The 25577-nt window shown below is 33.2% G+C and overlaps 3 protein-coding genes across 3 annotated transcripts; 2 read left to right on the forward strand and 1 right to left on the reverse strand.

Annotated features, from left to right (window-relative positions):
- Positions 1-2034: 2034 nt before the first annotated feature.
- LOC114332542 (uncharacterized) lies at positions 2035-2349 on the forward strand. The gene has a single exon (XM_028282353.2). It carries the CDS (start codon positions 2035-2037, stop codon positions 2347-2349), a length of 315 nt encoding a protein of 104 aa, XP_028138154.2.
- A 5747-nt stretch (positions 2350-8096) lies between these two features.
- LOC114332559 (nuclear speckle splicing regulatory protein 1) lies at positions 8097-13226 on the forward strand. The gene is made up of 4 exons (XM_028282387.2): positions 8097-8219; positions 8277-8395; positions 11144-11395; positions 12410-13226. The coding sequence occupies exons 1-4, from the start codon at positions 8209-8211 to the stop codon at positions 13135-13137; spliced, it is 1110 nt and encodes a 369-aa protein (XP_028138188.1). The 5' UTR covers positions 8097-8208; the 3' UTR covers positions 13138-13226.
- A 95-nt stretch (positions 13227-13321) lies between these two features.
- Positions 13322-23987, reverse strand: LOC114332558 (ribosome biogenesis protein NOP53). The gene is made up of 2 exons (XM_028282385.2): positions 23234-23987; positions 13322-14029 (listed from the first exon to the last, which is right to left on the reverse strand). Exons 1-2 carry the CDS (start codon positions 23903-23905, stop codon positions 13364-13366), a joined length of 1338 nt encoding a protein of 445 aa, XP_028138186.2. The 5' UTR covers positions 23906-23987; the 3' UTR covers positions 13322-13363.
- Positions 23988-25577: the final 1590 nt, after the last annotated feature.

The following is a 25577-nucleotide window of genomic DNA, read 5'->3' on the forward strand; positions in this document are numbered from 1 at the left end:
TAATGATTCCCTTTTTAACGTTGATGTTGTGATTTGACTTGTAATTGAGATATCTGTTGGTGTGTGTTGGTTTTCTATACACTTGAGTCTCATATCCAATATCCTTCTTTGAGATCAAAACATCGAGGAAAGGTAGGCTGTTATTGTATTCCTTTTCCATTGTAAATTTTATTGTCTCTTCTTGATCGTTTATAATATTCAGGAATGTATCCAACAATTCTGATCCATGAGGCCATATTGAAAACACGTCATCTACATATCTCCACCATACTGTGGGTTTTAAATTTTGTTTAGAAATAATATTAGTTTCGAAATCCTCCATAAATATATTAGCCAATAATGGAGATAAAGAAGAGCCCATTGCTAGACCAAAATTTTGTTTATAGAATTCATTGTTTAGTTGAAAATAGGTATTATGGGTACATAATGTCAATAACTCCATTATAGCTGATACATTTAGTCTTGTCCTAGTTGCCAATGTATTATCATTCTCTAATTTCGTTTTGATTATGTTTAAAGTTTTATCTAATGGTACATTTGTAAATAAACTGTTTATGTCAAAAAAAAAACAAACAAATGAAATAGAGAATGCGGAAAAATCCCCTTACGAACAATTCACACATCCACTACTTCGGGCTGGGAAAATTTTTTTGAATAGAATCGAAGATCCAAACACCAGCTCTTAGAAATGTGTTTCGCCCTCTTCAACCTCTATGGGCTCATCGGTGAAGATGAGAGGTTGAATATCTTCAGACACATTCCAATCAAAAAACAACATTCGAGACCTAGACATAGCAGGAACGTAAATCTACGCCCAACCTGACAATGCCATTCTCAAGTTTTAATTCCCTAATTACTTTAGAGTAAGTAAGATAATGTTTATGAAAAAACAAAAGATGTAGATCTTTGAAACACACTCAGTGATCAAAAGATCCACAGGTACTGGTTTGGACGACCACTCGTACGAAAACAAACAAATGAAATAGAGAATGCGGAAAAATCCCCTTACGAACAATTCACACATCCACTACTTCGGGCTGGGAAAAATTTTTTGAATAGAATCGAAGATCCAAACACCAGCTCTTAGAAATGTGTTTCGCCCTCTTCAACCTCTTTTTTTCATTTTAATTGTGGCTTATTTCCCATATAAATAATTAATCATAAAAATGCCACAAGGAAATAGCTTCAGAACAAGCTTTCAAAAGTTGTGTCAAAAACCTGTGTTCTGCGTTTTCATAACAAAGCTAAACATTCTTAATAGAGCAAAAATTTTTCATGGATGCACACATATGTTATGTTTTGAACTTAGTTATTCAAGGCAGAGTGAGCAAAAGATTTAAGCGAATAATTACATGATTCCCACAGCCTTAGCTCATTCCATATATCTTCCACCATTTTCGAAAAAACTCATACTCGTTTGTCATGTAAAATTTGAAGTTTTCGGCATGTAATTTTAATTCGAAATTTGGTAATCGAAATTACAATAACTCATGCTTAAACTTAATTACTAATCATTATTGTCGTGCCGAAAAGCGGTTTCATGGCCATTGCTATAACTCTTTTATGCACTGAGGCTGAAAAACATGTGAGTCGATTGCGTTCACGGGAAAACTTTTAGAGAACTTCGGTAGCAAATATTTCATGGGGATTTTTTGTGCAGATATTTTGTCGCGAAAAAATGTTTGAAGATTATTTGTCCCGGATTTTTTGTGGGGACTTTTTGCCCGGGGATTATTTGTCCGGGATTTTTTGTCCAGGGATAATTTGTAGGGATTTTTTGTCAGGGATTATTTGTCCGAACCCCGCCCAAGCCAACCCCCTTTAGAGGAAAATTCTGAGTGCGCCACTGCTTAAAGGGTTACATCAAAATCACAGAACGTGTTCGATCTGAAAACAACATTGGTCTGGTCAACATTTTAATTTACATGTTATATATTACCGAAGTAATAGATATGTTGAAGAGCTATAAATTAAGCATCAGATTAGTATTGAAAGAAACTAGTTCTGAGGATTGCAACGTCTAACGTCAGAAGTATGATAGATAAAGGAAGAGAGATCGCAGATTTCATACAGAGGAGAAGGAGAACATCTTGTAAGGAACATGTTGTAAGGATAACCAGAAGAAGTGATAGGATAATGGGTGTCCAACTGGATGCAGGCAATACCAACGTGGACATAATATATGCCTACGCTTCACAGGTAGGGTGTGAAGAACAGGAAAATAAAGAATTTTGGAGTGCCCTTGATTGCGAGATGCTCGAGATTCCTGTAAACGAAAATTGCTTTATTGGAGGTGACTTGAATGGACATATTGGTAGAGAAAAAGCGGGAATAGAAAGAGTTCATTGAGGTTTTGGAATGGGACAGTGGCGCACCTAGAATTCTCCTCTGGGGGGGGGGGTTGGCTTGGGCATTGAAATTTTTTTGTATTGTTTGTGAAAGACAACTTACATTTTCCGACCATTGTTTATATGTCCTGGGAGGGGTTGTAACCCCCAAAACCCCCCCTGGGTGCGCCACTGGAATAGGAATAAGAAGTGATGAAGAAAATAGAATAATTTTCACATTGCAGTCAGAGATACGGACATCAAATGAACAGAATCGCAGCAACAATCGCAGCAACAATCGCAAAGACGCGTTTTCACGGTACACTTTGAATGATCATCCCGGATGAATCATCCAAAGTGATTGCGACGATGAAAGTAATTATCGTTTACATGGATCACCAAGACTGAATTAGTCTGTTCACTTACAAATGGCGCCGACTGAAGTTGTACGTGCTGGAGCTGGTATAATAAGTGAAGTCTTTTAAATGAACTTAGACATTAGACATGTACTTGAAAAACAGAAGATTAGAAAAAAAAGAATGTGTGTGTACTTTGTACGCACGTAAGAAGATATTCTTCTATTATATAATAGGTAATTTAAACGAAATAAATATACTTAAAAGGTTATTCGTACTTATTTTATTTAAAAATCAAACTAACTTTCTTATCTACCACTTTCAAAAAAGAAGAATATCTTCAAAAATTATATAATAATATACTTACAATCATAAAATCTATAAAAAAAATAAAAAAATAATAACTTGCTTGGGGCTTGAACCCACTTCACGTCTACCGCGCCGTACGAAAGTTGAAGGCATTTCAAACTGCACCACATTCGCATATACGTCATGTGGGAATATACACAAACTAAACGTTTACACCATAAATTTATATGAATTTAATAAAATTATTAGTTTGATTTTTGTCGAAATAAAATACAACAAAATATGGAGTAAGAAAACGATATATGAGATGAAGATTTGTAGAAAGTTTGTTCGTAATCAGATTATGTAAATTAAAGCATTGCCTACTAATAGGTAACTACATTATTTTGTTTACATTTTCCAAATAGATAGGTATTGAAACTATTAGGTATTTCCAACTGAAACATTTAGAATTACGAACCTGCGACTTTTCAAAACTATTTAAAAAGTCACTGTAATTATAAATTTGTTTTTATTTCTGTCCACACATCAATAAAAACTAATATTATACAATATTTTTGTTTACCGATAACCTCCATATTGAACAATTATTGACAGATCATTTCAAAATTTCAACACCCAATCAAAGCCCGTATAACGACTAACATCATACTGTCGGTGTGCGCATGCGCGCGGATCAATCAAATTTTACCCTCAATCGATTCGCCGCTAAAGAAGAATATCTTCAAAAAACGACGTTGGTGGGTAAGACCGTGGATAAATCGACGCTACAAAATGGGGGCGTCAACGTGTTTGTTAAAGGAATGGTCTACAGAAGATCAAGACATGTTAAAAAACCATCTAAAAACGTACAAACACGAACTACGCACTTTAAACGCGACAATAAACATCCACGTGGATCTGTTGCCGCCGTTCACTAGTCACTGCCGATGAATTACAGCAATAAATGCATGTTTAGATGGTTCACTTTGGATGATTCATCCGCGATGGATCCTCTAAAGTGAACAAAACTAGAACTCGGTTCAACTTCGTTCAATATTCATTTTGGATGATCATTTTCGATGAATAATAGTTTACGATTCATTTATTTTTCACTTTGGATGATTCATCCGGGACGATCATCCAAAGTGTACCGTGAAAACGTGCCTTAAGAAAACAAAATCTTTGGTGATCTAAGAAGGAACAGCAATTTGGACAAATCAGTATGAACCGTCAACAAATAGAAAGAGTAAAAACATATTTCTATTTTGGTACGAACGTCAATGAAAATTGGGACAATTTCATAGAAATCAAATGTAGGATATAGAGAAAGCAAGATCTGCATTTCAAATTCAAATGCCATGATTTGTCGATACCCATAAAACATAGCTTACTACGATGTTATATCTTTCCTATACTGTTGTACGGAGTTGAGTCGTGGACTCTCACAGACGCCACCTGCAAGAAAATTGAAACTTTTGAAATGTGGCTTTATCGTCGAATCCTGAAGATATCTTATACCGACCACATTACTAATCAGGATGTATTGCTGTGAATGCAAAAAGAAAAAGAGCTGTTAATCACAAGAAAAACAGCCAAAATCGAAAACATCATGAGGAACAGCAAGGGATGTGGATTGTTGCTACTAGTTTTAAGGGAAAAGTATACGGAAAACGGGAACCAGGAAGGCGAAAGATTTCCCGGCTGAAAAATCTACGTACGTGGTTCAACACAACAACCACAAATCTTTCTAGAACAGCAGTGTGCAAAGTACAGATTGCCATGATGGTCGCCAACATTCAAAACAGATAGGCACTACAAGAAGAAAAAGAAGAAGACATTGCAGTGGCATTAGATTTTTCTGCGGTTATTACATTGTTTATGAGGACTGATGCCCAGTATGTTACCCAGATGTCAGAAGTCAGCTAAAAGAGATTGAGATTACCAAGTGTAAAGTAACCAAGGGTGAGGGTGTAGCTATAGTCAACACGTCATAGTGGATATAGAGATGAAGATGAGACGGACAGGAAAGCAGGTAGGACACCAGAAAGTAAAGTAGTGGAAGTTAAAGGATATGCTAGGAGGGGACGTGCTAGGAAAAACACTTGGTATATGGTCTCCTAGGAACAAGGAAACTTGGTAGTGGAATAATGAAGTGCAACAAAAGGTTAGAGAAAAGAATGTGACTAGAAAAAGGTATGACAGAATATGATATGAATACTTTAGAAGGTTGCTAAACTAAGAACACCAAAGGGGAGGCAGAGGATGTGGAATCCCAAATGAGAATGTAATACCGGGAATAGCGAGACACGAGATTGTCGAGGCATTAAATAGGATGAAAAATGGTAGGTAGTAGGACATAATGGAATACCTACCTGTGAAGGTTTAGCAGGCTCTAGCAGAGAAAGAGGTTGATATTTTGTGGCAAATGTGAGTAGGGGAGAGTTGAACAAAACGGGATACCATTCTTGTTAACTTTTACTACGGAGAATATGTTAAAGAAATTATCATAATATTATTTTTTATAGGTATAACATTTATTGCAGCACACAAAACACATATCTTTAGCTATTTTTAATAACTGGAAAATAGTAAAAAAAATATTTATTAAAGTCCTACACATCCCGTTTTATCCAACCACGGTTGGATAAAACGGGATAGGTTTATAATATTTAATTTTTTGTATAAAATTATCTAAAACTTAATTTATGTCTAAATTAAGTAGACATTAAACTGTATAGTAAAGTTTACTCTTGAAAAAATAATATCTTCAGTAGTCAGAAACTTAAAAATAGGCGCTTTTTATGTTTTATGGCAAAATGGGAAATAAGACCTTTTATTTAGGACTAGGTAAGTATATCAGAACAAAAGTCACATAAAAATATGTTGTTCTGGTCTGCGGTATGATAAAACGCTTCATATCTCTATTTAAAAAATGAATAGGCCAACAAATAAATAGGTAGATAAAACGGGACATAAGAAACTGTATCCCATTTTATCCAACTTATAACTGTCCCGTTTTGTCCAACTATCAGACATTTTTCAAAACAAAAGTGTCTGCTACCTAAATGTGAAAGTAAAATTAGGTAGACTACACATGAGAATATTCGTTAATGGCTGCTTAATTAAATGTAATAGTCACCGGAATTATATTTTTAGATATGTAGGCAGTATAATGTAGAAAACAACGCACTTAAAAGTACGAAGTATCAAAAAAATAGAGTCAAACAATTATAAACACAACAACTTTTCATCAAATAGTGGCATCGAGGTAAAACGAACTGAGGATGTTAAAATGACGACTGATAACAAGTTTCCGTCGTTGTTTGATTGATAGCACCACTAGTTGGGTCTCTAGGCTAGGTATCCCGTTTTATCCGACTATCCCGTTTTATCCAACTCTCCCTTAGAATATAATGAGAAAGAATGGATGTCCAATTCATGGGGAGAGATTGTGGTTGCTTCATTGTATAAAGATAAAGGGGAAAGGTCAGGACTCTAAGAACTATAGAAAGATAAAGTTAATGTCGCACTTAATAAAAAATTTGGAAGAGAACTGTAGAGCGAAGAAATAAGAGACATCGATGGTAGAAGAACAGGAGGCAGTGGCGTAACTAAGGGGTTTGGTTATAATCTCCCCCCCCCCCCTATTGGGATGTACTTTGAGCTTAAATGGCGGTATATTCCATACCTCCCGGAAACCCTTCAGTTTAGATATGTGGTCAGGAGGAATAGGAATGGTAGGGGATATAGAATTTCTTGGAGAAAAATTAGGACGAGTAGGAGAATTCAAATATCTTGGCTCCTACATAAAGGTTCAGGAAAAGATGGAGGTATCTAAAACTGAAATAAAAATTTACGGTGGATGTTGGATAAGACCAAAAGCAGAGAACAAGGACCACTTGTTCCTTGTGGTCCTTGTTCTCTGCCAAAAGGAACCAGATCAGGGACGGCATGATAATAGGAAACAGCCAGGGTGACTTGAAGACATAGATAAATAAAATAGTATATACAGATCGATACAAAGACAGCATGGTTGAAGAACAAAGGCAGCAACGGTTTGGACCCGTCAGCAGTAGAAATAAGAACTATGTGGAACGGAGGATAGAGCTGTTCGAAATTGAGGGAAAGAGAGGTAGAGGAAGACCGAGGAGAAAAAACCGACCCCTAAAAATGAAAAATCTGAGAAAGAAAAAGAAGAACCTACTTTTATTAACGATTGTTTCGTTAATTAAGTTTTAGTTTTAATTTTAAATTATGATTTGTAGTTCACTTTTTTAATTAATTTCAGTTATGACCATATAATTCAAGATAAAAAAATATAATTATATAAAAAAAATATTTTTTACACTCCGTTTTTTTGTCTATTTTAGTCCGTTGTGCCATCTGGCATTAGTTTCGTATAAATTTATAGCTATTTGTATAACAAGGGAGGAAAGTGTAACTTTTCCTCCCGAGAATGAAGTTTACTGCCCGACGCGTAGCGGAGGGCAGTAATCATTCAAGGGAGGAAAAGGCACTTTACTCCCATGTTATACATATGGTTTTTCCACCTTCCTCAAATAACAAGTCATTTTGTCATTTTTACTTAATTTATTTATGTAACTAACCAACAAAATGTATTAGAACTAAAACAACAAGTAGGTACAATATAACTGTCAGCTGTCAAATATAAGTCAAATTATTAATGTAAACATTGTTAAATAAAAATAACAATTTACTGTTTTTTACCATTCTGCAAAATACAGGATGTTTTATAAATAAACGTTAAAATGTATAGATACTCCGTAATAGAAAATAGATATTATACAGGGCGTCAATAAGTTATATTTCATGAATGAAATATTATGACGTCACTTTTACTTTTCCTCCCTAGGGAGGAAAAATATTTTCCTCCCTAGGGAGGAAAAGTACAACTTTGCTCCCTACAATCAGGTCCGGAAAAGTATACTTTCGGTAGAGGTAGGTGGAAAAAATATTTTCCCTTGTGCAGTTAACTACATAATAGGATTGACATCTAATAATTTAATTAACGCTTCCTAGATGGCAGTGTGAGCCTTCGACTCTTCTTTTCTTATTAATTTTGTAGTGGCCTCTTTCTTGCGTTAAAACAGTAATTCCATTAGTTCAATAATTCAGTAGTCCTAGTCAATCATTATTAAAGAACTTAAAAGAAGAAATATCTAACCCAAAAACTATATTGTTTATTTTTTCCCAAATAAATATTTTTTATTAAAATGGCCAAACAGTAAGTTAGTTTTGTTACATATTAAGAATCTTATTTACATTTATTTTTGTGTTGCAGATATGGTCTAAGCTATCCAAAAAAGAATCAAGGGCATCAAATCGGACAACTATCTTCTAATAAACCTTCCATTTTCGGTGAAGATTCCGAAGAGGAATTAGAAACAAAACGTCCCACAGGTAAGTTTGTTTGTATATTTAAAAATTATTATTCTTATCAATCCTTTTCTTGACATGGCTTCATCAAGTTCATTTTTCCATGATCTTGTCTGATCTTCTCTGTCGTCCTCTCTTTGTTCCTCTTGGGCTCCATTCTGCAATCTTGTTTATCATCTATGTACTTTCTGCTCTCCATACGTGGTCGTACCATTTTAGTCTTCTCTGTTCTATATACCTACTGCAGGGCATCTTTTTCCACTTTCATTCTACACCTTATCTCTTCATTTGAAATTCTGTCTCTTCTGGTCAGACCACAACATCTTCTCCAGTATTCCATTTCCGTCGCCATAATGCTCCTTTGTGCCGATGTGTGCTTTTGCCCTTAATGTGAGTTTCACCCCTTCTCGAGGGTGAAAAATCATACGTTCAAAAAGCCAGGAATTGGATAAAATGACTAATTTTAAACAACTAACTTTCGTTCTATAAAGATTTTTCACTAAGTCAATACTTTTTAATACTTTTCTTTACTTTTGCGAGTAAATATGTTCATTTAAAAAAAAACACGTTTTTAGACGGATTTTCGCAAATAACTCAAATAGTAAGTGTTTGATTGAAAAAAATATAGCTTATAAAAAAGTGAAAAAAAAACGGTGTAACTTCCTATATAATGAAGTCTGCAAACCCAGTAGAAGCAGAGTTGTAGGCTGTAGCTAATGAAACTTAAGTTATTATTTGTCAAATTCCAAATTGAATATTTCAATGTGAAATAACCAAAAAATCAAGCACTTATCAGGGAAATCTCATTATCACTTTTTTAAAGTGTTTTAAAGAAGCTATATTTTTGTTTCTTTTAAGTATTTTTAACATCAAAAGTAAGTAAGTTACGCTCATAATAATGTTGGTCTCGTTTTTTTTTTGGTAAAAAAATGGTGAAAATCATCCCCTACTTAGCAGCCCAAATAAAATTATTCGTTACCGCTTCACCACAAGTTACTTTACACAAGATCATATTGTTTATATGATCTGAAGTTACATCGGTTTAAATTGCTTATTTTTTAAAAAGCAGTTAAAGCTTTTAAAAAGTTTAAATGGCGGGTCACTAATCACGAGTATATGCAAATTTTGAACAGCCATATTTTAACCAATTTTTGTGTTACAGGAAAACAAAAAATCCATAATATTCAGAAAAGTAAAACCTACATTTTTTGACTGCTTGAGATTTTTCGTATCACTAATAGATTTAAAGTTATTTGGAAAAAAGGAATTTTTCAAGATTAAAAAAATTTATTTTAAAACCAATTTTTTTCAAAAATGAGCACTTCGATGAAACTTATAGATTATATAAACAATACATAGTATATAAAGTAAATGGTAAAGCGGTAACAATTAATTTCATTTGGAATGTTAATTAAGGGGTGATTTTACGATTTTTTTTAGTAAAGAAGGTTGCTTGCTGCTTGTTCTTGTTGCTTGAAACTTTTTTAAAAAATCAAAAATAAAGCTTTTTTTAATACTTTAAAGAAGTTGTAATGAGTTGTCCAAGAAAAGTACTTAATTTTTTGGCTTTTTGGCTATTTCACGTTGAAATATTCAATTTGGAATTTGACGAATGAGAACCTACTTTTCATTAGCTACAACTCTGCGTCTATTGGGTTTGCAGACTTCATAATATATAAATTTTTTTTTCACTTTTTTGTAAGCTATATTTTTGCTAAGAGTATTTTTTCGATAAAATAATTAATTTTGAGTTAATTGCGAAAAACCGTCTAAAAACGGGTTCTTTTTGTCGAAAAATGAACATATTCACTCGCAAAGCATTGACATAGTGAAAAACTCTATACAACAAAAGATACTTAGAATTAGTCATTTTATCCAATTCCGGACTTATTTTGAACGTATGTTTTTTACCCCCGAGAATACCCCCAGGTATTCTCGGGCGTATTCCCCTGAGAATACCCCTTTTACCCACAGGGCAAAAGCACACATCGGCACAATATCACTTCTTTTCTTGTTTGCTCTATGTAGGTATGACAAATTTCATGTCAATAAAAGCAGTTCTTTAAAATCCACAGCAAGAACCGTGAGTAAATGGACTATTATTTGTAGACTAAAATATCAAAATGAAACAAACAAACTAAAATAAAAGCATGACAAAATAAATAAAAAAGCCTGACTTCTGACATGTTCTCGCAAGTGCGAATCGGCAGTAACTGGATGATATACTAATAAAATTTCATGTGTGTTTATAATTTATCCTATTTAATTTCTCAACTTTTATTTTAAAATTAATTTTTGTTTTTTTTTGTTTGTTTTTTTTTTGCAATTTTTGACCTCAGGTTTTGGCGCCCGTGTGCATTGCACACTTTGCACATATGGTAGCGGGGGCCCTGATGATACTTGTCTTAGTACCATTGTTTGGTAGGTATATCATTTTTTCTGTTTTTTTCTTTGACGTTTTTTCCAGATTACACTATGGAATTGTCTTATACAAGATCTTGATTGTCCCAATTTATCTTTTATCTCTTCTTCTTTTGTTCTGTTTTTCAACACTATAAAACCCAAATATTTAAAATTATTCGTTCCTATTATTTCTACATGTTCTTCTATTTCCAAATTTTGATGTTTTCTTCCGATATTGCTAGGTATTCCATTTTCCTAATATTAATTTCCAGGCCCATGTTTCTGTATTCCTCTTTTAGTTTTCTTAAATTTAAAGTAATCTAGATCACAATTTCATCCATATAGAAATGTACTTTATTAAATTTGTAGGTCTCACCAAAGGATTAAAGAAGCAGGATGAGATTAGTCAAAAGAAAGCACTTGAAGATGATCCCACTGTATACCAATATGATGAAGTGTATGATGACATTGAAAAGAAACGTAATGACTCAAAATTAGCTAAAAAAGATATTGACAAAAAACCGAAATATATTAGTAGACTATTAGTTGCAGCAGAAAAGAGGAAAAGAGAAAATGATAGAAGGATTGAGAGGCAAGTTCAAAAGGAAAGGGAAGAAGAAGGTATGTCTATTAATCTTTTGATTAAGTTTTTCAAAATTTTCTTCTACTTTTTTATACTCTTAAATTTTAATATGTAAATGTTGGTTATGGTTTGGACAGGTTTTATATGTAAACTAGTAAAAACCTTCTTTCCGTGACCCAGTCTAGTTTGTGTATTAATTTAATGTCTTGATGGGTCCCTAGACGAGAAGTGAGTAACCATGTTTATTCCTTACTGATAATCAAATAGGTATTGTGATAATTACTTGCTTTAGGAAAAACTTAAAAAGTTGTGACTGGCTGAATGGCAAAAGCCTGTGCAAAAAAAATAAATAAAAAAAACACTAGTAAAGAAACTAAAATATCCATAACACTGGAACTCTGTTCACTGTTCACTTACTATTGGGACAGTGCAAGTTCGGCAAAGCGACACCTATTTCTAAGCTCTGCAACTTTATTCGCACTTTTAATTATATTGGCCAATTATATTAGCCATGATTACTGGATAATTGTCAAGGCCATAGTCCAAAAAAATAATAAGAAAAAATAAGATTCAGGTTATGTTATTAAAACATAAACAATTGTATGTAGTAAATAAAATTAGTTATTAAAATGCAGTACTGCAAGCAAAATGCAATTAATTAAATTTACCTTTATATAATAATTGCATATCATATCAATATTGTGGAGCAACATATAATTTTTTTTATTCAATGACAGTAGATATGAAATGTACGTCAATTTGACAATTTCAATTGACAATATGAATTATTTAAGAAAGTTGCAATATTTCTCCGTTATTCGGGCACAATCGTTTCTCAATTCCCTTCCAAGTACTTGCACACCGCGAATTGTCCCAACTATATAGTAAATTTAGTATATATATCTAAGGGTGTCCTACAGCCTCTGCTACATGCTGCATTTCAATCCCCACCTTTTTCGGTCAGTCAATTCATCCTCATTTATGACTATATCTCTCATTAATAATGTATTGTAAATCTAGTTGATTGACTAACATTTGATTATATTTTTCAGGTGATACATTTAAAGACAAAGAATCTTTTATAACACCATCCTATAAGAAGAAATTGGAAGAAATGAGAGAACTAGAGGAGCAAGAAAAAAGAGAGGAATACTTAGAAAGCATTGGAGATGTAAAAAAGCAAGGCAATTTGGATGGTTTTTATAGGCATCTATATGATCAAAAGGTAAACTTCGAGGAGAAGGAAGAACCGACAACCGTTATTAAAAAAGAGACGTCAGATGATGATACTAATAAGGCATCAACAAGTGAAATAAAGGATACAGCTAACGAAAATGAAAACAGTGACGATATGCTTAAACATAAGTCAAAAAAAAGAAAATACAGAGTGAGGAAAGATTCAGATGAAAGCAGTGAAACTGAAGAACCTGAAATCAAAAAAGAACACTTACCCTCAAATATAGATGCAGATTCTGATTTTAGCATTAATTCTTCTGACAGCGAAGAGGAAAAAGAATCTAAAGTAAAATCAGAAAAGGTTAATGAAGTTAGTCAAACAGTGAGTCAAACCGAACCAGACAAAAACAGTGATAATAAAACAGAAACTAAAGAAGAAAAGAAGCTTGAAGAAATTAAAACAGTAGATAATAAAGATGAGAATGAGGTTAAAGTTCCACCCAAACCAAAAATTGATATATGGAAGAAAAGAACAGTAGGTGAAAAGTTTGATGAGGCAGTTAAAAGATATTTTGAACGAAAAGCATTACGAGAAACGGGATAATGAATCTGATTTATAGAATGTACATAAGTTAAGATTTTTATATTATTATGAAATTAAATACATTAATAGTCTTTGGTTGACAACAATTATTTTTTGAGTTTTTGTATGTTATTGATAACTACTTATTATTATTTTTTTTCTAATGGGTAAATAATGAGAAAAAATAATAAAAAAGCAGAATGAGAAAGTTTAACATATTTTATTAGATTTAGGGAACTAATGATTTTTAACTTAAAGAACGTGCCACACTCTTCTTCCAATCAGTATCCTTATGCCCAGGCTTGGTGTACTTCTTAACTTTAGCCTTCTTATGGCTTTGTCTCTTCGTAGGCGCCAATATATTTCGCTTTTGCATACTCTTAAATCTATCTACAAGTATGTTACCTTCTGTTTTTAAATCTTTTAAGTTGCCTGCTATGTCCTGACCCATGTTAAACTCCAAATCAGGTTCTTCAAACTTGTTGGCATTCAAAACTGTGGGCTTCTTATTAAGAGTCCTATTCTTTTTTCTGATTTCCCTCAATTTGTTCTGCTTTTCTTTTACTGAATCAATGTGCTTAACAACCTTTCGTAAGTTGTGAATGTCTGTAACCTTTTTCTTCTCCAACTTGACTGCTTTCCTTGCCTTTTCCAATTCTAAATGTTCTTTATGTTTTCGTTTTTGTTTTAATGTCTTTTTGACATTCTTTACAGGTGGATTTATTGATTTAAATTCTGTATCACTTCCTTCTTCATTGTCAGATACAATGTTACTCTTACTTGGTAGACCTTCTGACATGGATATTAACCAATCTTCGTCACGTTTAGACTCTGTTACTTTGCTGAACATTCCACTGGTAACTCTGCGTAAATGGTTCTCTTCCTTTATAAGTTTTTGTTCTTTTTCTGCTACCTGCAAAATGCAAGGAAACGTTATTAATATACTACTGGTAAAATAAAATTTAAAATAAAAACTATAACTATATCGATGGCATTTAACAGGAGACTTTAAACTGAATTTAAACTTACATTCAAACTCCCATATTGATGTTTTTGTTTATTACGAAGGTATTGAAGGTATGTATTTCCAAATAAACCTTGTTTAAACCAAAAAACTTTGTTTTATGGTTTTTTAGAAAAAACCTTGGTTTTTGCCAACCCTGCTGGCAAAATCGTGCACTATTCAATTATGATGCAATTACATTTTTTACTACGAAAATGATATATTTCATTGTACAGAACAAATTAGAAACAGACTGGTAAAACAATTAAGAGGCAATATTAATTTGTTGCAAGTCACATATAAATCGGTTAGTTGTGGAACTAAAATTAAGCCTTTCAGTATTTTGATTTGCTAGACGTAACATTCTAGTTACAGGTTCATTGAGGCCATAATTACATCGATGAAATGGTACATGAAAAGTGGTTTAAACTGCATTTCGAGTACTGTATGAAGGAACTTTAAAACCAACCTTAGACAATAAATAATGACTATTTGCTGTACCATTTAACAAACTATACAGAATTTTCAAATCATGGTGATAACGACTTTCTTCCAGGGTATTGATATTTATATATGCTCTAATTTCTTCATAACTGTAAAACCTGTTACTCCCATTAATAGCTCTAATTTTAAATCCCAAAAACCTAAGGAATTTATTTTGAACTTTTTCAATTTTTTCTGGGTAAACATTATAAGGAGACCAAATACTACAACAGTATTCCAAGTAAGGTCTAACAAGAGAACAGTATAACAATTTTAGGATATTGGGACTTTTAAAATCATAGCAGTTTCGTTTCATGAAGCCAGGCATATGTAATCCCTTTGAAATAATAGAATCGATATGATCTGCGAATTTTAGCGATTTGTCAAACAGTATTCCAAGATCTCTTATTGTATTAACACAATCTAGTGGTGTGTATTCAAGTTTATATTCAAACGGGATGTACATTCTACCTTCATAAAAACTAATTTTATGGCACTTTTTGGCACACCGGTTATTAGAATATCCCGGTTATAAGAATACTTTTACTAGGCACAAAGGCTATTCCAATAAGTGGGTTTGACTGTAGTACTTAATATAGAAATTGGTCTGTAATTTGTAATGTCCGATCTACTACCAGCTTTATGCATTGGCGTTAAAAAACTTAATTTCCAAGGATCAGGAAAGTAACCAGTATACAAAGAAGAATTAAAAATTTTCCACAATGGTCTTGCCAAAATAAAACTGCATTTCTTTAAAACTATAGGAGGTATTTTGTCAGGACCAGGGCCTCTGTTCACATCTAACGTCATTATTCTTTCATATACTTGAGATATTGTAATATTACAGGAATTAATCGTTATATTGGTGGTGAAAGGTAAAATATGTTTACTGATTGCTTTCTCAGAATAAACTGATGAGAAATATAATGCAAAAGCATTTGCAATATCACTTGGAGTTGTATAAATGGTATTGTTCAAAGTCATTTCATTTGGTAAACCCGTCCTCATTCGTTTAGAATTTATGAATGACCAAAACGCTTTAATGTTACTATGAATGGAATTCTCAGTTTTTTCTATAAAATTATTATAAGTTTTTGTTAGAGCTTTACATTTACTTCTATGGCTCGAGAATGCATTATAGTCATTTATAGAGGAACTAACTTTAAATTCATATTAGTTTCAATAATTACTGGCAAAAACACATATTTTCCTGCTCTGTTAATGATGTACAATTTAAGTGATATTTATTAGTATTTAATGTGTTGTTTTGTATCAAAAAATCCGTAAAAGTTCAGACCCTATTAATCTGTAAGTTATCTTTCATTTTTATTAGTGAATGTTTCAGAAATTGCATTTATTTGCAATTATAAGCACATATTCTCCTAATTGAGTTCAACAAAAACTTAAGTACTCTTCATAAAAAGTTATCAGTACTTCTACAAATAATATATTTTGAAGATAGGCCAGTGCTTGATCTAAACTTTTAAATATGTCATGCACAAAATGTTTGTTGGATGTCAGTGGTGGTGAATGTTGGGTTTGTGATGGTTGCGATCAAAATATTCATCATCAATGTGCCAATCTGACAGCATCAGAAATCAGGGTGTTGAAGTTGAAGGGTAGAAGAGTCCTTAAACTTTTTTGCGAATCCTGTGAGGATGGAATCAAAATGATTCCTATGATGAAGAAACAAATAAGTTCTCTTGAACAAAAGGTGGAACAACTTATTAATAATCAGGCCATGGACATGATTGAACAAATAAAGTCTTTTAGAAGTGAGTTGGACTCTTTGAATGGCTCTTTTCAGGTAAGCTTTAATGAACTTAAATCTGAAATTCGATCTGAAATATCCAGTTTGAAAGATATAAGAGTTACTAAAACAACTGAACCTACTGAACAAATCACAACAGACCAATCAGTGTTAAGTGAAATGATCGAGAGACAGAAAAGATCCAACAACATTATGATTTTTAATATGCCTGAGTATGGTGAGGATGACGATTTAAACAAAGCCACATACCTCTTGTCTGGATTAATGAACTCAGCCATTGATATTGCTGAGGCCGTACGAATTGGAAAAAGAACAAAAATGGATACCGTTCATACAGAATTGTCCTTCGTAATCATAAAGACTATCTGGCAATACTCAGAAACAGAAGAAATATTGATAGGTCACTAAAGATTTTTATCGATTCAGATCTCACCCCACACCAGAGAACAGCATTAAACACTGTCAAGAGTGAACTTAAGAAAAGAGAGAGAAAGGGCGAACAAAACTTATTTATCAAGTACTTAAATGGCACTCCTAGAATAATGTCAAAAAACTAACACAGTCTTCCTCTGGACTGTGGGTTTATTTCCAAAATGTAGGAGGTCTCAGAACTAAGCTTGACCATTTGTTTATGAATGTTTCCTATTCTCACTACAGTATCATCATATTCAACGAGACCTGGTTGACATGTAACTATGCCGATGAAGAGCTGCAGTTGTTTGACCTCAACATATATAGAACTGATCGCTCCAGTGAAACAAGGTCATTCTCAAGAGGTGGTGGAGTCCTTATTGCAGTTCATAAGGGCTTAAGCAGTAGATCTTTAAAAGTTAACGGGACAATCGAACAGCTTTTTGTCTTGGTGACCGAAGGTGCAAATCAGTTTATTATAGGAACAGCATATTTTCCACCTAAGTCTACATTGGACAAATATTCCATATTTTGTGAAACCCTGGAAAAAATAGCCGAAGATTATCCATCTGCACACTATTATCTGGCTGCTGACTTCAATTTACCAAACTGCGAATGGTTTTCAAATGATATGTGCTCTTCAACAATTCCTCTGCCAGGTGCCACAGCTTCTGAAGTTGAAGCCCTGCAGGTTGTGACTGGTATGTGTGCATACCACAATTTGTTTCAGTCCAATACTATTGTGAATGCAACTGGTAATATTCTGGACTTGGTGTTGGTCGATGATGCTGATGTAACTGTGTCCAGAGCTAATGAAGCTCTTTTGAGGGAGGGTATGCATCACCCACCCCTGGAATTTGAGATAAAGATGACCAAAAGGCGCCCCAATGATGGTGGTTTGGTTAGTGACGGTTTTTATAGGGACTTCAAGTCGGCTGACTATGTGAAAATAACTGATTTTTTGTCACAGTTCTGTTGGGATAATTTATTTTTAGGAAAAACACTGAATCAAATTGTAAATATTTTCTATGATATAGTTTACTTAGCTATAGAATTATTCATCCCCCTAAAAAGGTATTCAAAACGTAGATTCCCTCCTTGGTTCTCTTTAGAGTTAAAGAACCGGATAGTTGAGAAAAAGAAAGCTCACAAAAAATATCTTTTATCTAAATCAGTTCTGGATTATCAGACTTTTTCACAGCTGAGGGCTAATTGTAAATTGTTAAAAGCTGAAAGCTACAGAAATCATATTTACTTAACAGAATTATCAATAAGAAATAATTTGAAGGGATTTTGGTCGTTTGTGAATTCACGGAGAGGAAAGCCCTCTATGCCCGCTGTGTTGAGGTATGGTGGTGTTGAATCCGGTCATGGACAGATATTGTAAATCTTTTTGCAGAATATTTTTCTACAGTATATTCCACTCAAATATGTGTCATACCCAGTGACTCACCTACATTTGGTCTTACTAATCTGACTGGTTTCAACATAACTATATCTGATATTTATCTAAAATTATCAGAACTGGATGCAAATAAGGGTCCTGGTCCTGATGGATTGCCTCCTAGCTTTCTCAAGAACTGTTGTTTTATATTATGCAGACCTCTTTTTCACATCTTTAATCTATCCTTAAATACGGGTGAATTTCCAGAATGTTGGAAAAATAGTTTTTTAACACCCATTTATAAAGCGGGAGATAATTCATTGGTGAATAATTACAGGCCCATTAGTATAATTAGTGTAATACCAAAGATATTTGAATGTTTTGTATGTGACTATCTTAAAGCTTCACTTGAAAAACAACTAGTGGACCAACAATTTGGATTTCGGAATAACAGATCCACCGAATGTAACACACTAGTATTTGTGGACTTCCTGAGGAAGGCATTGGAGAGGGGTTGTAGGGTACATGCACTATACACCAATTTCTCCAAGGCCTTTGATCGGGTCAACCATAATATTTTAATATTTAAACTTAAACAAATGGGTGTTAATGGTCCACTTCTTGAGTGGCTGAGAACATACTTGATTGACCGAGTTCAGATGGTGCGTATCAGGGATTTTGTTTCCAGTGAGATTAAGGTTCATTCAGGAGTACCTCAGGGTTCACATTTGGGGCCCCTGTTATTTAACATATCGATACATTTTTGGCAAAGTAACGTAAGTGACATTTTTGGCGAAAATCATGTTTTTCCATTAAACTAACACTATTATTGTTTAGAAGGTACTGCCAAAGTGTAGTAAGCCTAGAATTACTTTAAACATAATATTTGTATAGGCTTACTACATTTTGGCAGTGCCTCCTGAACAATAATAGCGTTAGTTTAATGGAAAAACATGATTTTAAAAAATGTCACTTACGTTACTTTGCCAAAAGTGTATCGATATTCATCAATGATATACACCACTGCTTCCGACACAGTTCACCTCTGCTTTTTGCAGATGATCTAAAGTTCTATACAATTATCAACAATACAGAAGACTGTATTAATCTTCAACATGATCTTGATCGGTTGAGTGAGTGGTGTATGTTGAATGCCATGGCCCTGAATGAATCTAAGTGTCATGCTATTTCTTTTGGACGATCGAGAGACCCAATAGAATATAATTATAACATACAGAATATTCCTGTTGACTGGGTTACCGAAATTCGTGATTTGGGAATTAATTTAGACTGTAAACTTTTATTTGAATCACATTATACATCAAAAATTTCCAAATCTTTACAAATGCTTGGTTTTATAAAAAGATGCACTAGAGACTTTCAGAATATTGATGCAATTAAATTACTATATTGTTCTTTAGTTAGACCTCATCTAGAGTATTGTTCTTGTGTTTGGTCTCCATCTTACAATATTTACATAACAAAAATCGAGACAGTCCAACACAAGTTCTTAAGGTACATAGCATATAAACTGGGTATACCTTTTGAGTTAAATCAGTTAAATTATTATCAAATTGAAACCCAATTGGGTATTCTCTCATTGCGTGACCAACGAGTAATTAAGGATGCAAGGATGCTCTATGGCATAATTAATTCAACAGTTTTATGTCCTCAGCTACTTGAGCAGGTTGGTCTCCATGTACCTCTCCGCAGAACTCGATTAAATCAAACATTCTATGTTCCTATCCATAGAACCAACTATGCATATAACAACTTTTTATCTCGAGCACTAAGATGGGCAAACACTCAACCTGATCTAGATTTCTTTGCACCGAAGTCTGAATTCATCTCTGGCCTCAGACGTTTGTTTGTTTGAGTAGTTGTTGGATATTTATATTTTATTGTATTATTGTTTTATTATTACTATTTTATTGTAGTTTTATTATTATTGACACATGTATTATGTATATTGGACTTATAAACTTGTAATCTTATTGGGCAGTGTCCCGTTGAAAATAAAAAAAAAAAAAATTTAAATGTGATAACTTTTTTTCAATTACTAGTTTCTTTAGTACTGGCGAGAACCATTTTGGAAACTTTTTGTTGACATAATTTTTTTGGTACAAAGATTTCAAAAGCACAGTACATGACTTCATAGAATCTATTTAACATTTTATCTAGACTTTGATTTTCAAGAATTTGATCCCAGTTAATACAAGAAAGGTAATCAATCATTCAAGGCATTAAAATCAATGTTATTAAAATCCAATATTACTACTACCTTAGTTTACCTACTAAACCTTATTAATACATTGGAAAGAGAGATATTAAGGAGGATATTTAGACACATTTTTGACAATGGTATATACAGGGATGGTAAAAACCAAGGTTTTTTCGAAAAAACCAGAAAAACCAGGTTTTTTGGTTTAAACCAGGTTTGGGGTCGTTCAAGTATTACGTAACACAGGTTGCGGAGGGGGTTAAAAATCTTCAAAAATTGCGTTACGTAATACGTGAATGCCCCATTAAGGTGCGTAAGGAAGGGGGTGGGGGGGTCAAAAATCTTCAAAAACCGCGTTACGTAATACTTAAATGCTCCTTTTATTTGGTTTAAACCAGGTTTTTTTGATACAAAGTATAATAAGTCTAAAAACTTTAAAAATGAATAAATTATTTTATAAAATTAACTAATAAACAATGGAAACAATGATTAAGACAACTTTTATTTTTATTTACACACATAAAAAATTGATATAACAAAAAAAACATCATCAAACGTTATAATATTCAAAATATAAGTTCAAAAGTAAAAAAATTGAAATTATTTATCTTAATTTTCTTCATTTACGGCAGCTGTAGTAAAAACTTCAAATAAAAACACCAGTTTGGAGGCACAGTAAAAAAAATAAAAATAAATAAACCAGATTTAAACTAACTGGTTTTTTTAAGACAAAACCAAGGTTTTAAGCATGTTGGTTTAAACCTGCCAACCCTGGGTATATACAGAATAAGGTTCAACCACAAGTTATACTGTTATTACAAAGAACCCTGTATAACAAATTATGCAAAAATACAAAGATTAGACTGGGTAGGTCACATTATAACCAGTGGCGGCTCGTGATTTTTACAATAGGGGAGGCTATACCTAACTGTAAAATATCTAGACAAATTTGCACTAACAAAAAATTGTGCCAAAAAATGTAATTTAAGGCCCCATTTTTTGACCATTTTTTATTTACATTTCATAATATCATCCTAATTCATAATTTCATGATATCATATCATTTTAAAAATAGTTAGTCTAATTGTAAAAGTTTAATACCAAAGTTTGTGTCGTTTATTTGTTAACAATTCCATCTATTTGTAAATAGATACCTCGCATATCAAAATAAATACAGATTTGAAGTTTTGCAGTCCATACATAATGAAGCTTCAAATTTTTTAAGATACTCAACTGAATTTTTTTAATTCTAAACGCGGCCTACTGCGAATTCAAAAACACCATAAATTACCGATATTTTGCTTTGAGTTAGAGATATCAGAAAAAGTTATTTGAGCAAGTTGTTCTAAATATTATTATAACCCCACATACCACATTTCATAACAAAATTCGCACTTTTAGATTTTACATTATTTTTAGTCAGGACCCTAAAATTCGTTGTCCCGAGACGCACGCAACCACGCAACGGAGCCGAGAAGCTATTCTGCCTCCCTTGGTATATCTCCGGGCAGCATGTGATAGCACCGTAGATGCCACTGTTAGGAGACCGGGTCTCCTTAAACGCCTGCTGCGCTGCACGGAGCATTAGCAACGGAGACTGTTGGGCTTCTCGGCTCCGTGCTCCGTTCATGCATCTCGGGATAACCCAGGGTCCTGCCTACAATAATATGTAATAAAACTGAGACGCGATCATGCATTCTAATGCTAATGCTCCGTACGTATGGATAATTAGTGATTATATGGAATTTACACGTTGTATAATAGTGAGAGTTGTACTTGTTGTTTTTGCGATTCATGATAAACAAAACAGTGTAGTGTAAAAAAATTATGGGGAGGCTGAGCCTCCCTTGCCTCCTCTGACGAGCTGCCACTGATTATAACAATGGATAATGACAACACCTAGTAGAATGCTTAGCTGAACTATGAACTATGGTGGGATATGTCAGCCAGTAGGAAGACCAAGGCAGAAGTGGATAGACGAACCCATCCTAAGACATATTGAGGGTGGATAACTGAATGAGAGTAACCAGAGAAAAAGATACTTGGGGGAGGCCAGGGCCTGACTTATGCTGTAGCGCCATGTTAGAGAGTATATCGATGGCTTAGTGTGAAAACCTCGTATCTCATTAAATGACAATTTTACAGGAGAGGCAAAAAACTGATTTTCAGCATAATATAACATAAAAACAAAAATTACGTTACGTATTTTTAAGCCGAGCATATTGAGACAAATAACTGATATTGGCCCAGAGCTAAAAGTGTCAAATATCGCTATTAAATTGGAAATACAAATATTAACTATGAAAAACACGTAAATATCCTTGCAGTATATAGAGCCTTTGCCCAAGTAACTATGATAACCTCGTATATCTTGATATACGTGTTTTTCATCTCAAATGAGGTTGTGTTTATTATTATTTACGAGGTTTTCATTTTTCATAGCTTATTGCACACCTCCGAATACTAGGTCGATACAATACAAATCTTTTGATTTAAGGTTCATAAAATGTTTCTACATGCCAGACTACATTTTGTTGTTCACAAAAATCACACTTCTCCAAGTAGAATCTCTCAAACAAACACTTCAAATTAAGTACCAAATTCTTGGTTTTATATATGTGGTATTCACGCTAAATCAAGAGAGCAATTGATATATGTGGTTTCTTTTTTCGGCTGTAGAAAATAGTCTACTGTATTTGGATTTTTTCTAACAGTTGTAAATGGTGAGATACAAGGTTTTCAAACAAAAACCACCAAAATGTCATTTTCGAAAAAAAAATTGAGATACGAGGTTTTCACACTAAGCCATCGATATTTACCTTTTTATAAAAAAAATCTACATACCTTTTGTAATAAATCTTGATGGTCAGCATAGCTAGGATTGTATGACATACCAGGATGTGGGGGCTCAATTGCTGGAATATTAGTAGCTAATTTCCTAGACCTCGTCTTTTTTACAGCTACACCTACACCTCTCAAGTTATGCTTTTTAGCGTTTTTATCAACCCACTCTTCACTAGTTGCCTGTTTGTCACTATCTTGCCACAAATCAGAGGAAACATCTCCACGTTTCGGTTTACTTTTTCTCTTCAAGTCGTCTAACTTCCTATTTTCAGCAGCTTGAAGTGATTTACGTTTTACAATCCCTTTAGCTTCATTTCGTTGTTCTTTTAACGTCACCAGCCGACTCTTTCTTTCTTCTTTAGTTCTCACACGATTTCTTCTGGATATGGGATCTGGAACATTTGTGTGAGGCTGTAATGCAGAAAAACATTTTAAAGGCTTAGCGGCTTTTAATTTTCTTCTTTCCCTAGATGATAATAATTCTGTTGAAGGCTTGGAATCAACTTTAAATAGTTCACTATCAGGAACCAACTCCAAAGAAGGCCCTAATCTTTCTTCTAATCTTTGCTCTTCTAGAAATTCTTCAACTTCATTTATATTTACATGTTTTCTCCATGAACTCTTTAGTTTCTTAGATACCCTTTTCTTTTTTATACTACTTGATATTGCCATGTTATATATTATGAAATTATTAAATATAAAAGGATAACATCAACACATATTTTGTATTAACCTAACCTAACCCACGTGGAAACTGTCAAATGTGTCAAACTACTTTTCTGCTTCGTTTTTACGAAGTGACATTATACCGATTGTTCATTCATTTGGCCCTGTAATAAGAAATTTTAATTTTTCGTTTATAAAATTATCGTCGATAGATTTTTACCTAAAAAGTAACAAAAATACTTACATTCAAAAAATTCCGTTATTTGGTTTTTCCGGATATTCCTAGTTTTTGTGTTGCAAATATTCATTTGGGGTAATGTGTTTCAGCAAAGGAAAGACTGTTCCTAACTGTGGAACTTTTTAACTATAATTTAAAAGTTCTGGATTTTTAGAAGGAGACACATTTGTGATAAATATTGATAAGAGGAAGGGAAACATTTTTCATTAAACAAAAAATTTATTGCCATAGAATCCCTTGAAATTTATTTTAAATTCCAACAATCACCTAAGGCAAGGGACTGCGCAGACGTTCGGATACAATTAGCGTCTCTTTGTAAAGACAAATGAAGTGTACTTTACTAAGTAACAAGACATTTACTCAACACACTGCACATTACTCCCCTGAGTTAGTGATGGACTATAACCTGATTGCGACTGGCTGAATGTCTATGCCTATGCCATTAAAAAAATTAAACAAAATTAATAATATCGAATCCATCACACAACCGTAACAAAAAACACCAAACAACTACCAACAGTAAAGAGATAGAAGAAATTACATCAATTCTAAGAGATATAGAGAGATTATTGGACATATTTTACCAAAAAAATAAAACATGAGGTACCTATATAGGACACAAAAAAATTTGAAAAATACCAAGAGGTAGGAAAAAATCCTAGAAGTTTAAATAAAATAGAACAATGGTCTGGATTTATAGAACTGAAGGGAGATACTAATTTTTATATTTACCTGAAGAAGAAGAAACTGAATCAAATATAGAAATCAAAAGAAGAAATAAAGAATAACAAAAATTGAAAAACAGAAAAGCCCCAGGACTCAATGGAATACCGAATGAATCCCTAAAATATGGAGGAGAAACTGAGTAGGTCGAGGATAACAACACTGATAGAGACCTACACTATAATTGACTAAAGCTTTTGATTGTGATTAGAAGTGTTAAAATTACTAAAGGAGAAAAATTAACACAAGATGTTAAAGGTAATTAAAAAAAATAATACAAAAAGAACAAAACCAGAATAAAAGTTGAGTATGAACTCAATTGAATTGAGAACATCAGAAGTAGAAATCAATTTGGGGATCCGTCAATGTGCCCATTACTTTTTAGTTTAATAAATAACGGACAAAGTCATAGAAGAGATCAAAAGCAACAACTGGGTTGTGATCAGATCTAGTGATGTTAGAAAATTTCTCGGCCAGAAAATTCTCTCGAGAATATTCTCGGCAAAAATTTTATATATTTTCAAAAACCGAAACAAAAATAAAAACTAGGTACGGGTCAAATTATTATAATTTAAAAAATATGTAGATATGTATATTGTTTTTGCCAATCCCATGAACCTCTAGGAAGGGTGTTTACAGTGTCAATATTTATTGCTTTGATGCAATATTAACGTGCAAATATTTAGAATGGTGTTCATTTAAGCAGAGAAGAGCAAG

This window comes from Diabrotica virgifera, chromosome 2 (genome assembly GCF_917563875.1).
Source record: "Diabrotica virgifera virgifera chromosome 2, PGI_DIABVI_V3a".
Taxonomy (NCBI): Eukaryota; Metazoa; Arthropoda; class Insecta; order Coleoptera; family Chrysomelidae; genus Diabrotica; species Diabrotica virgifera.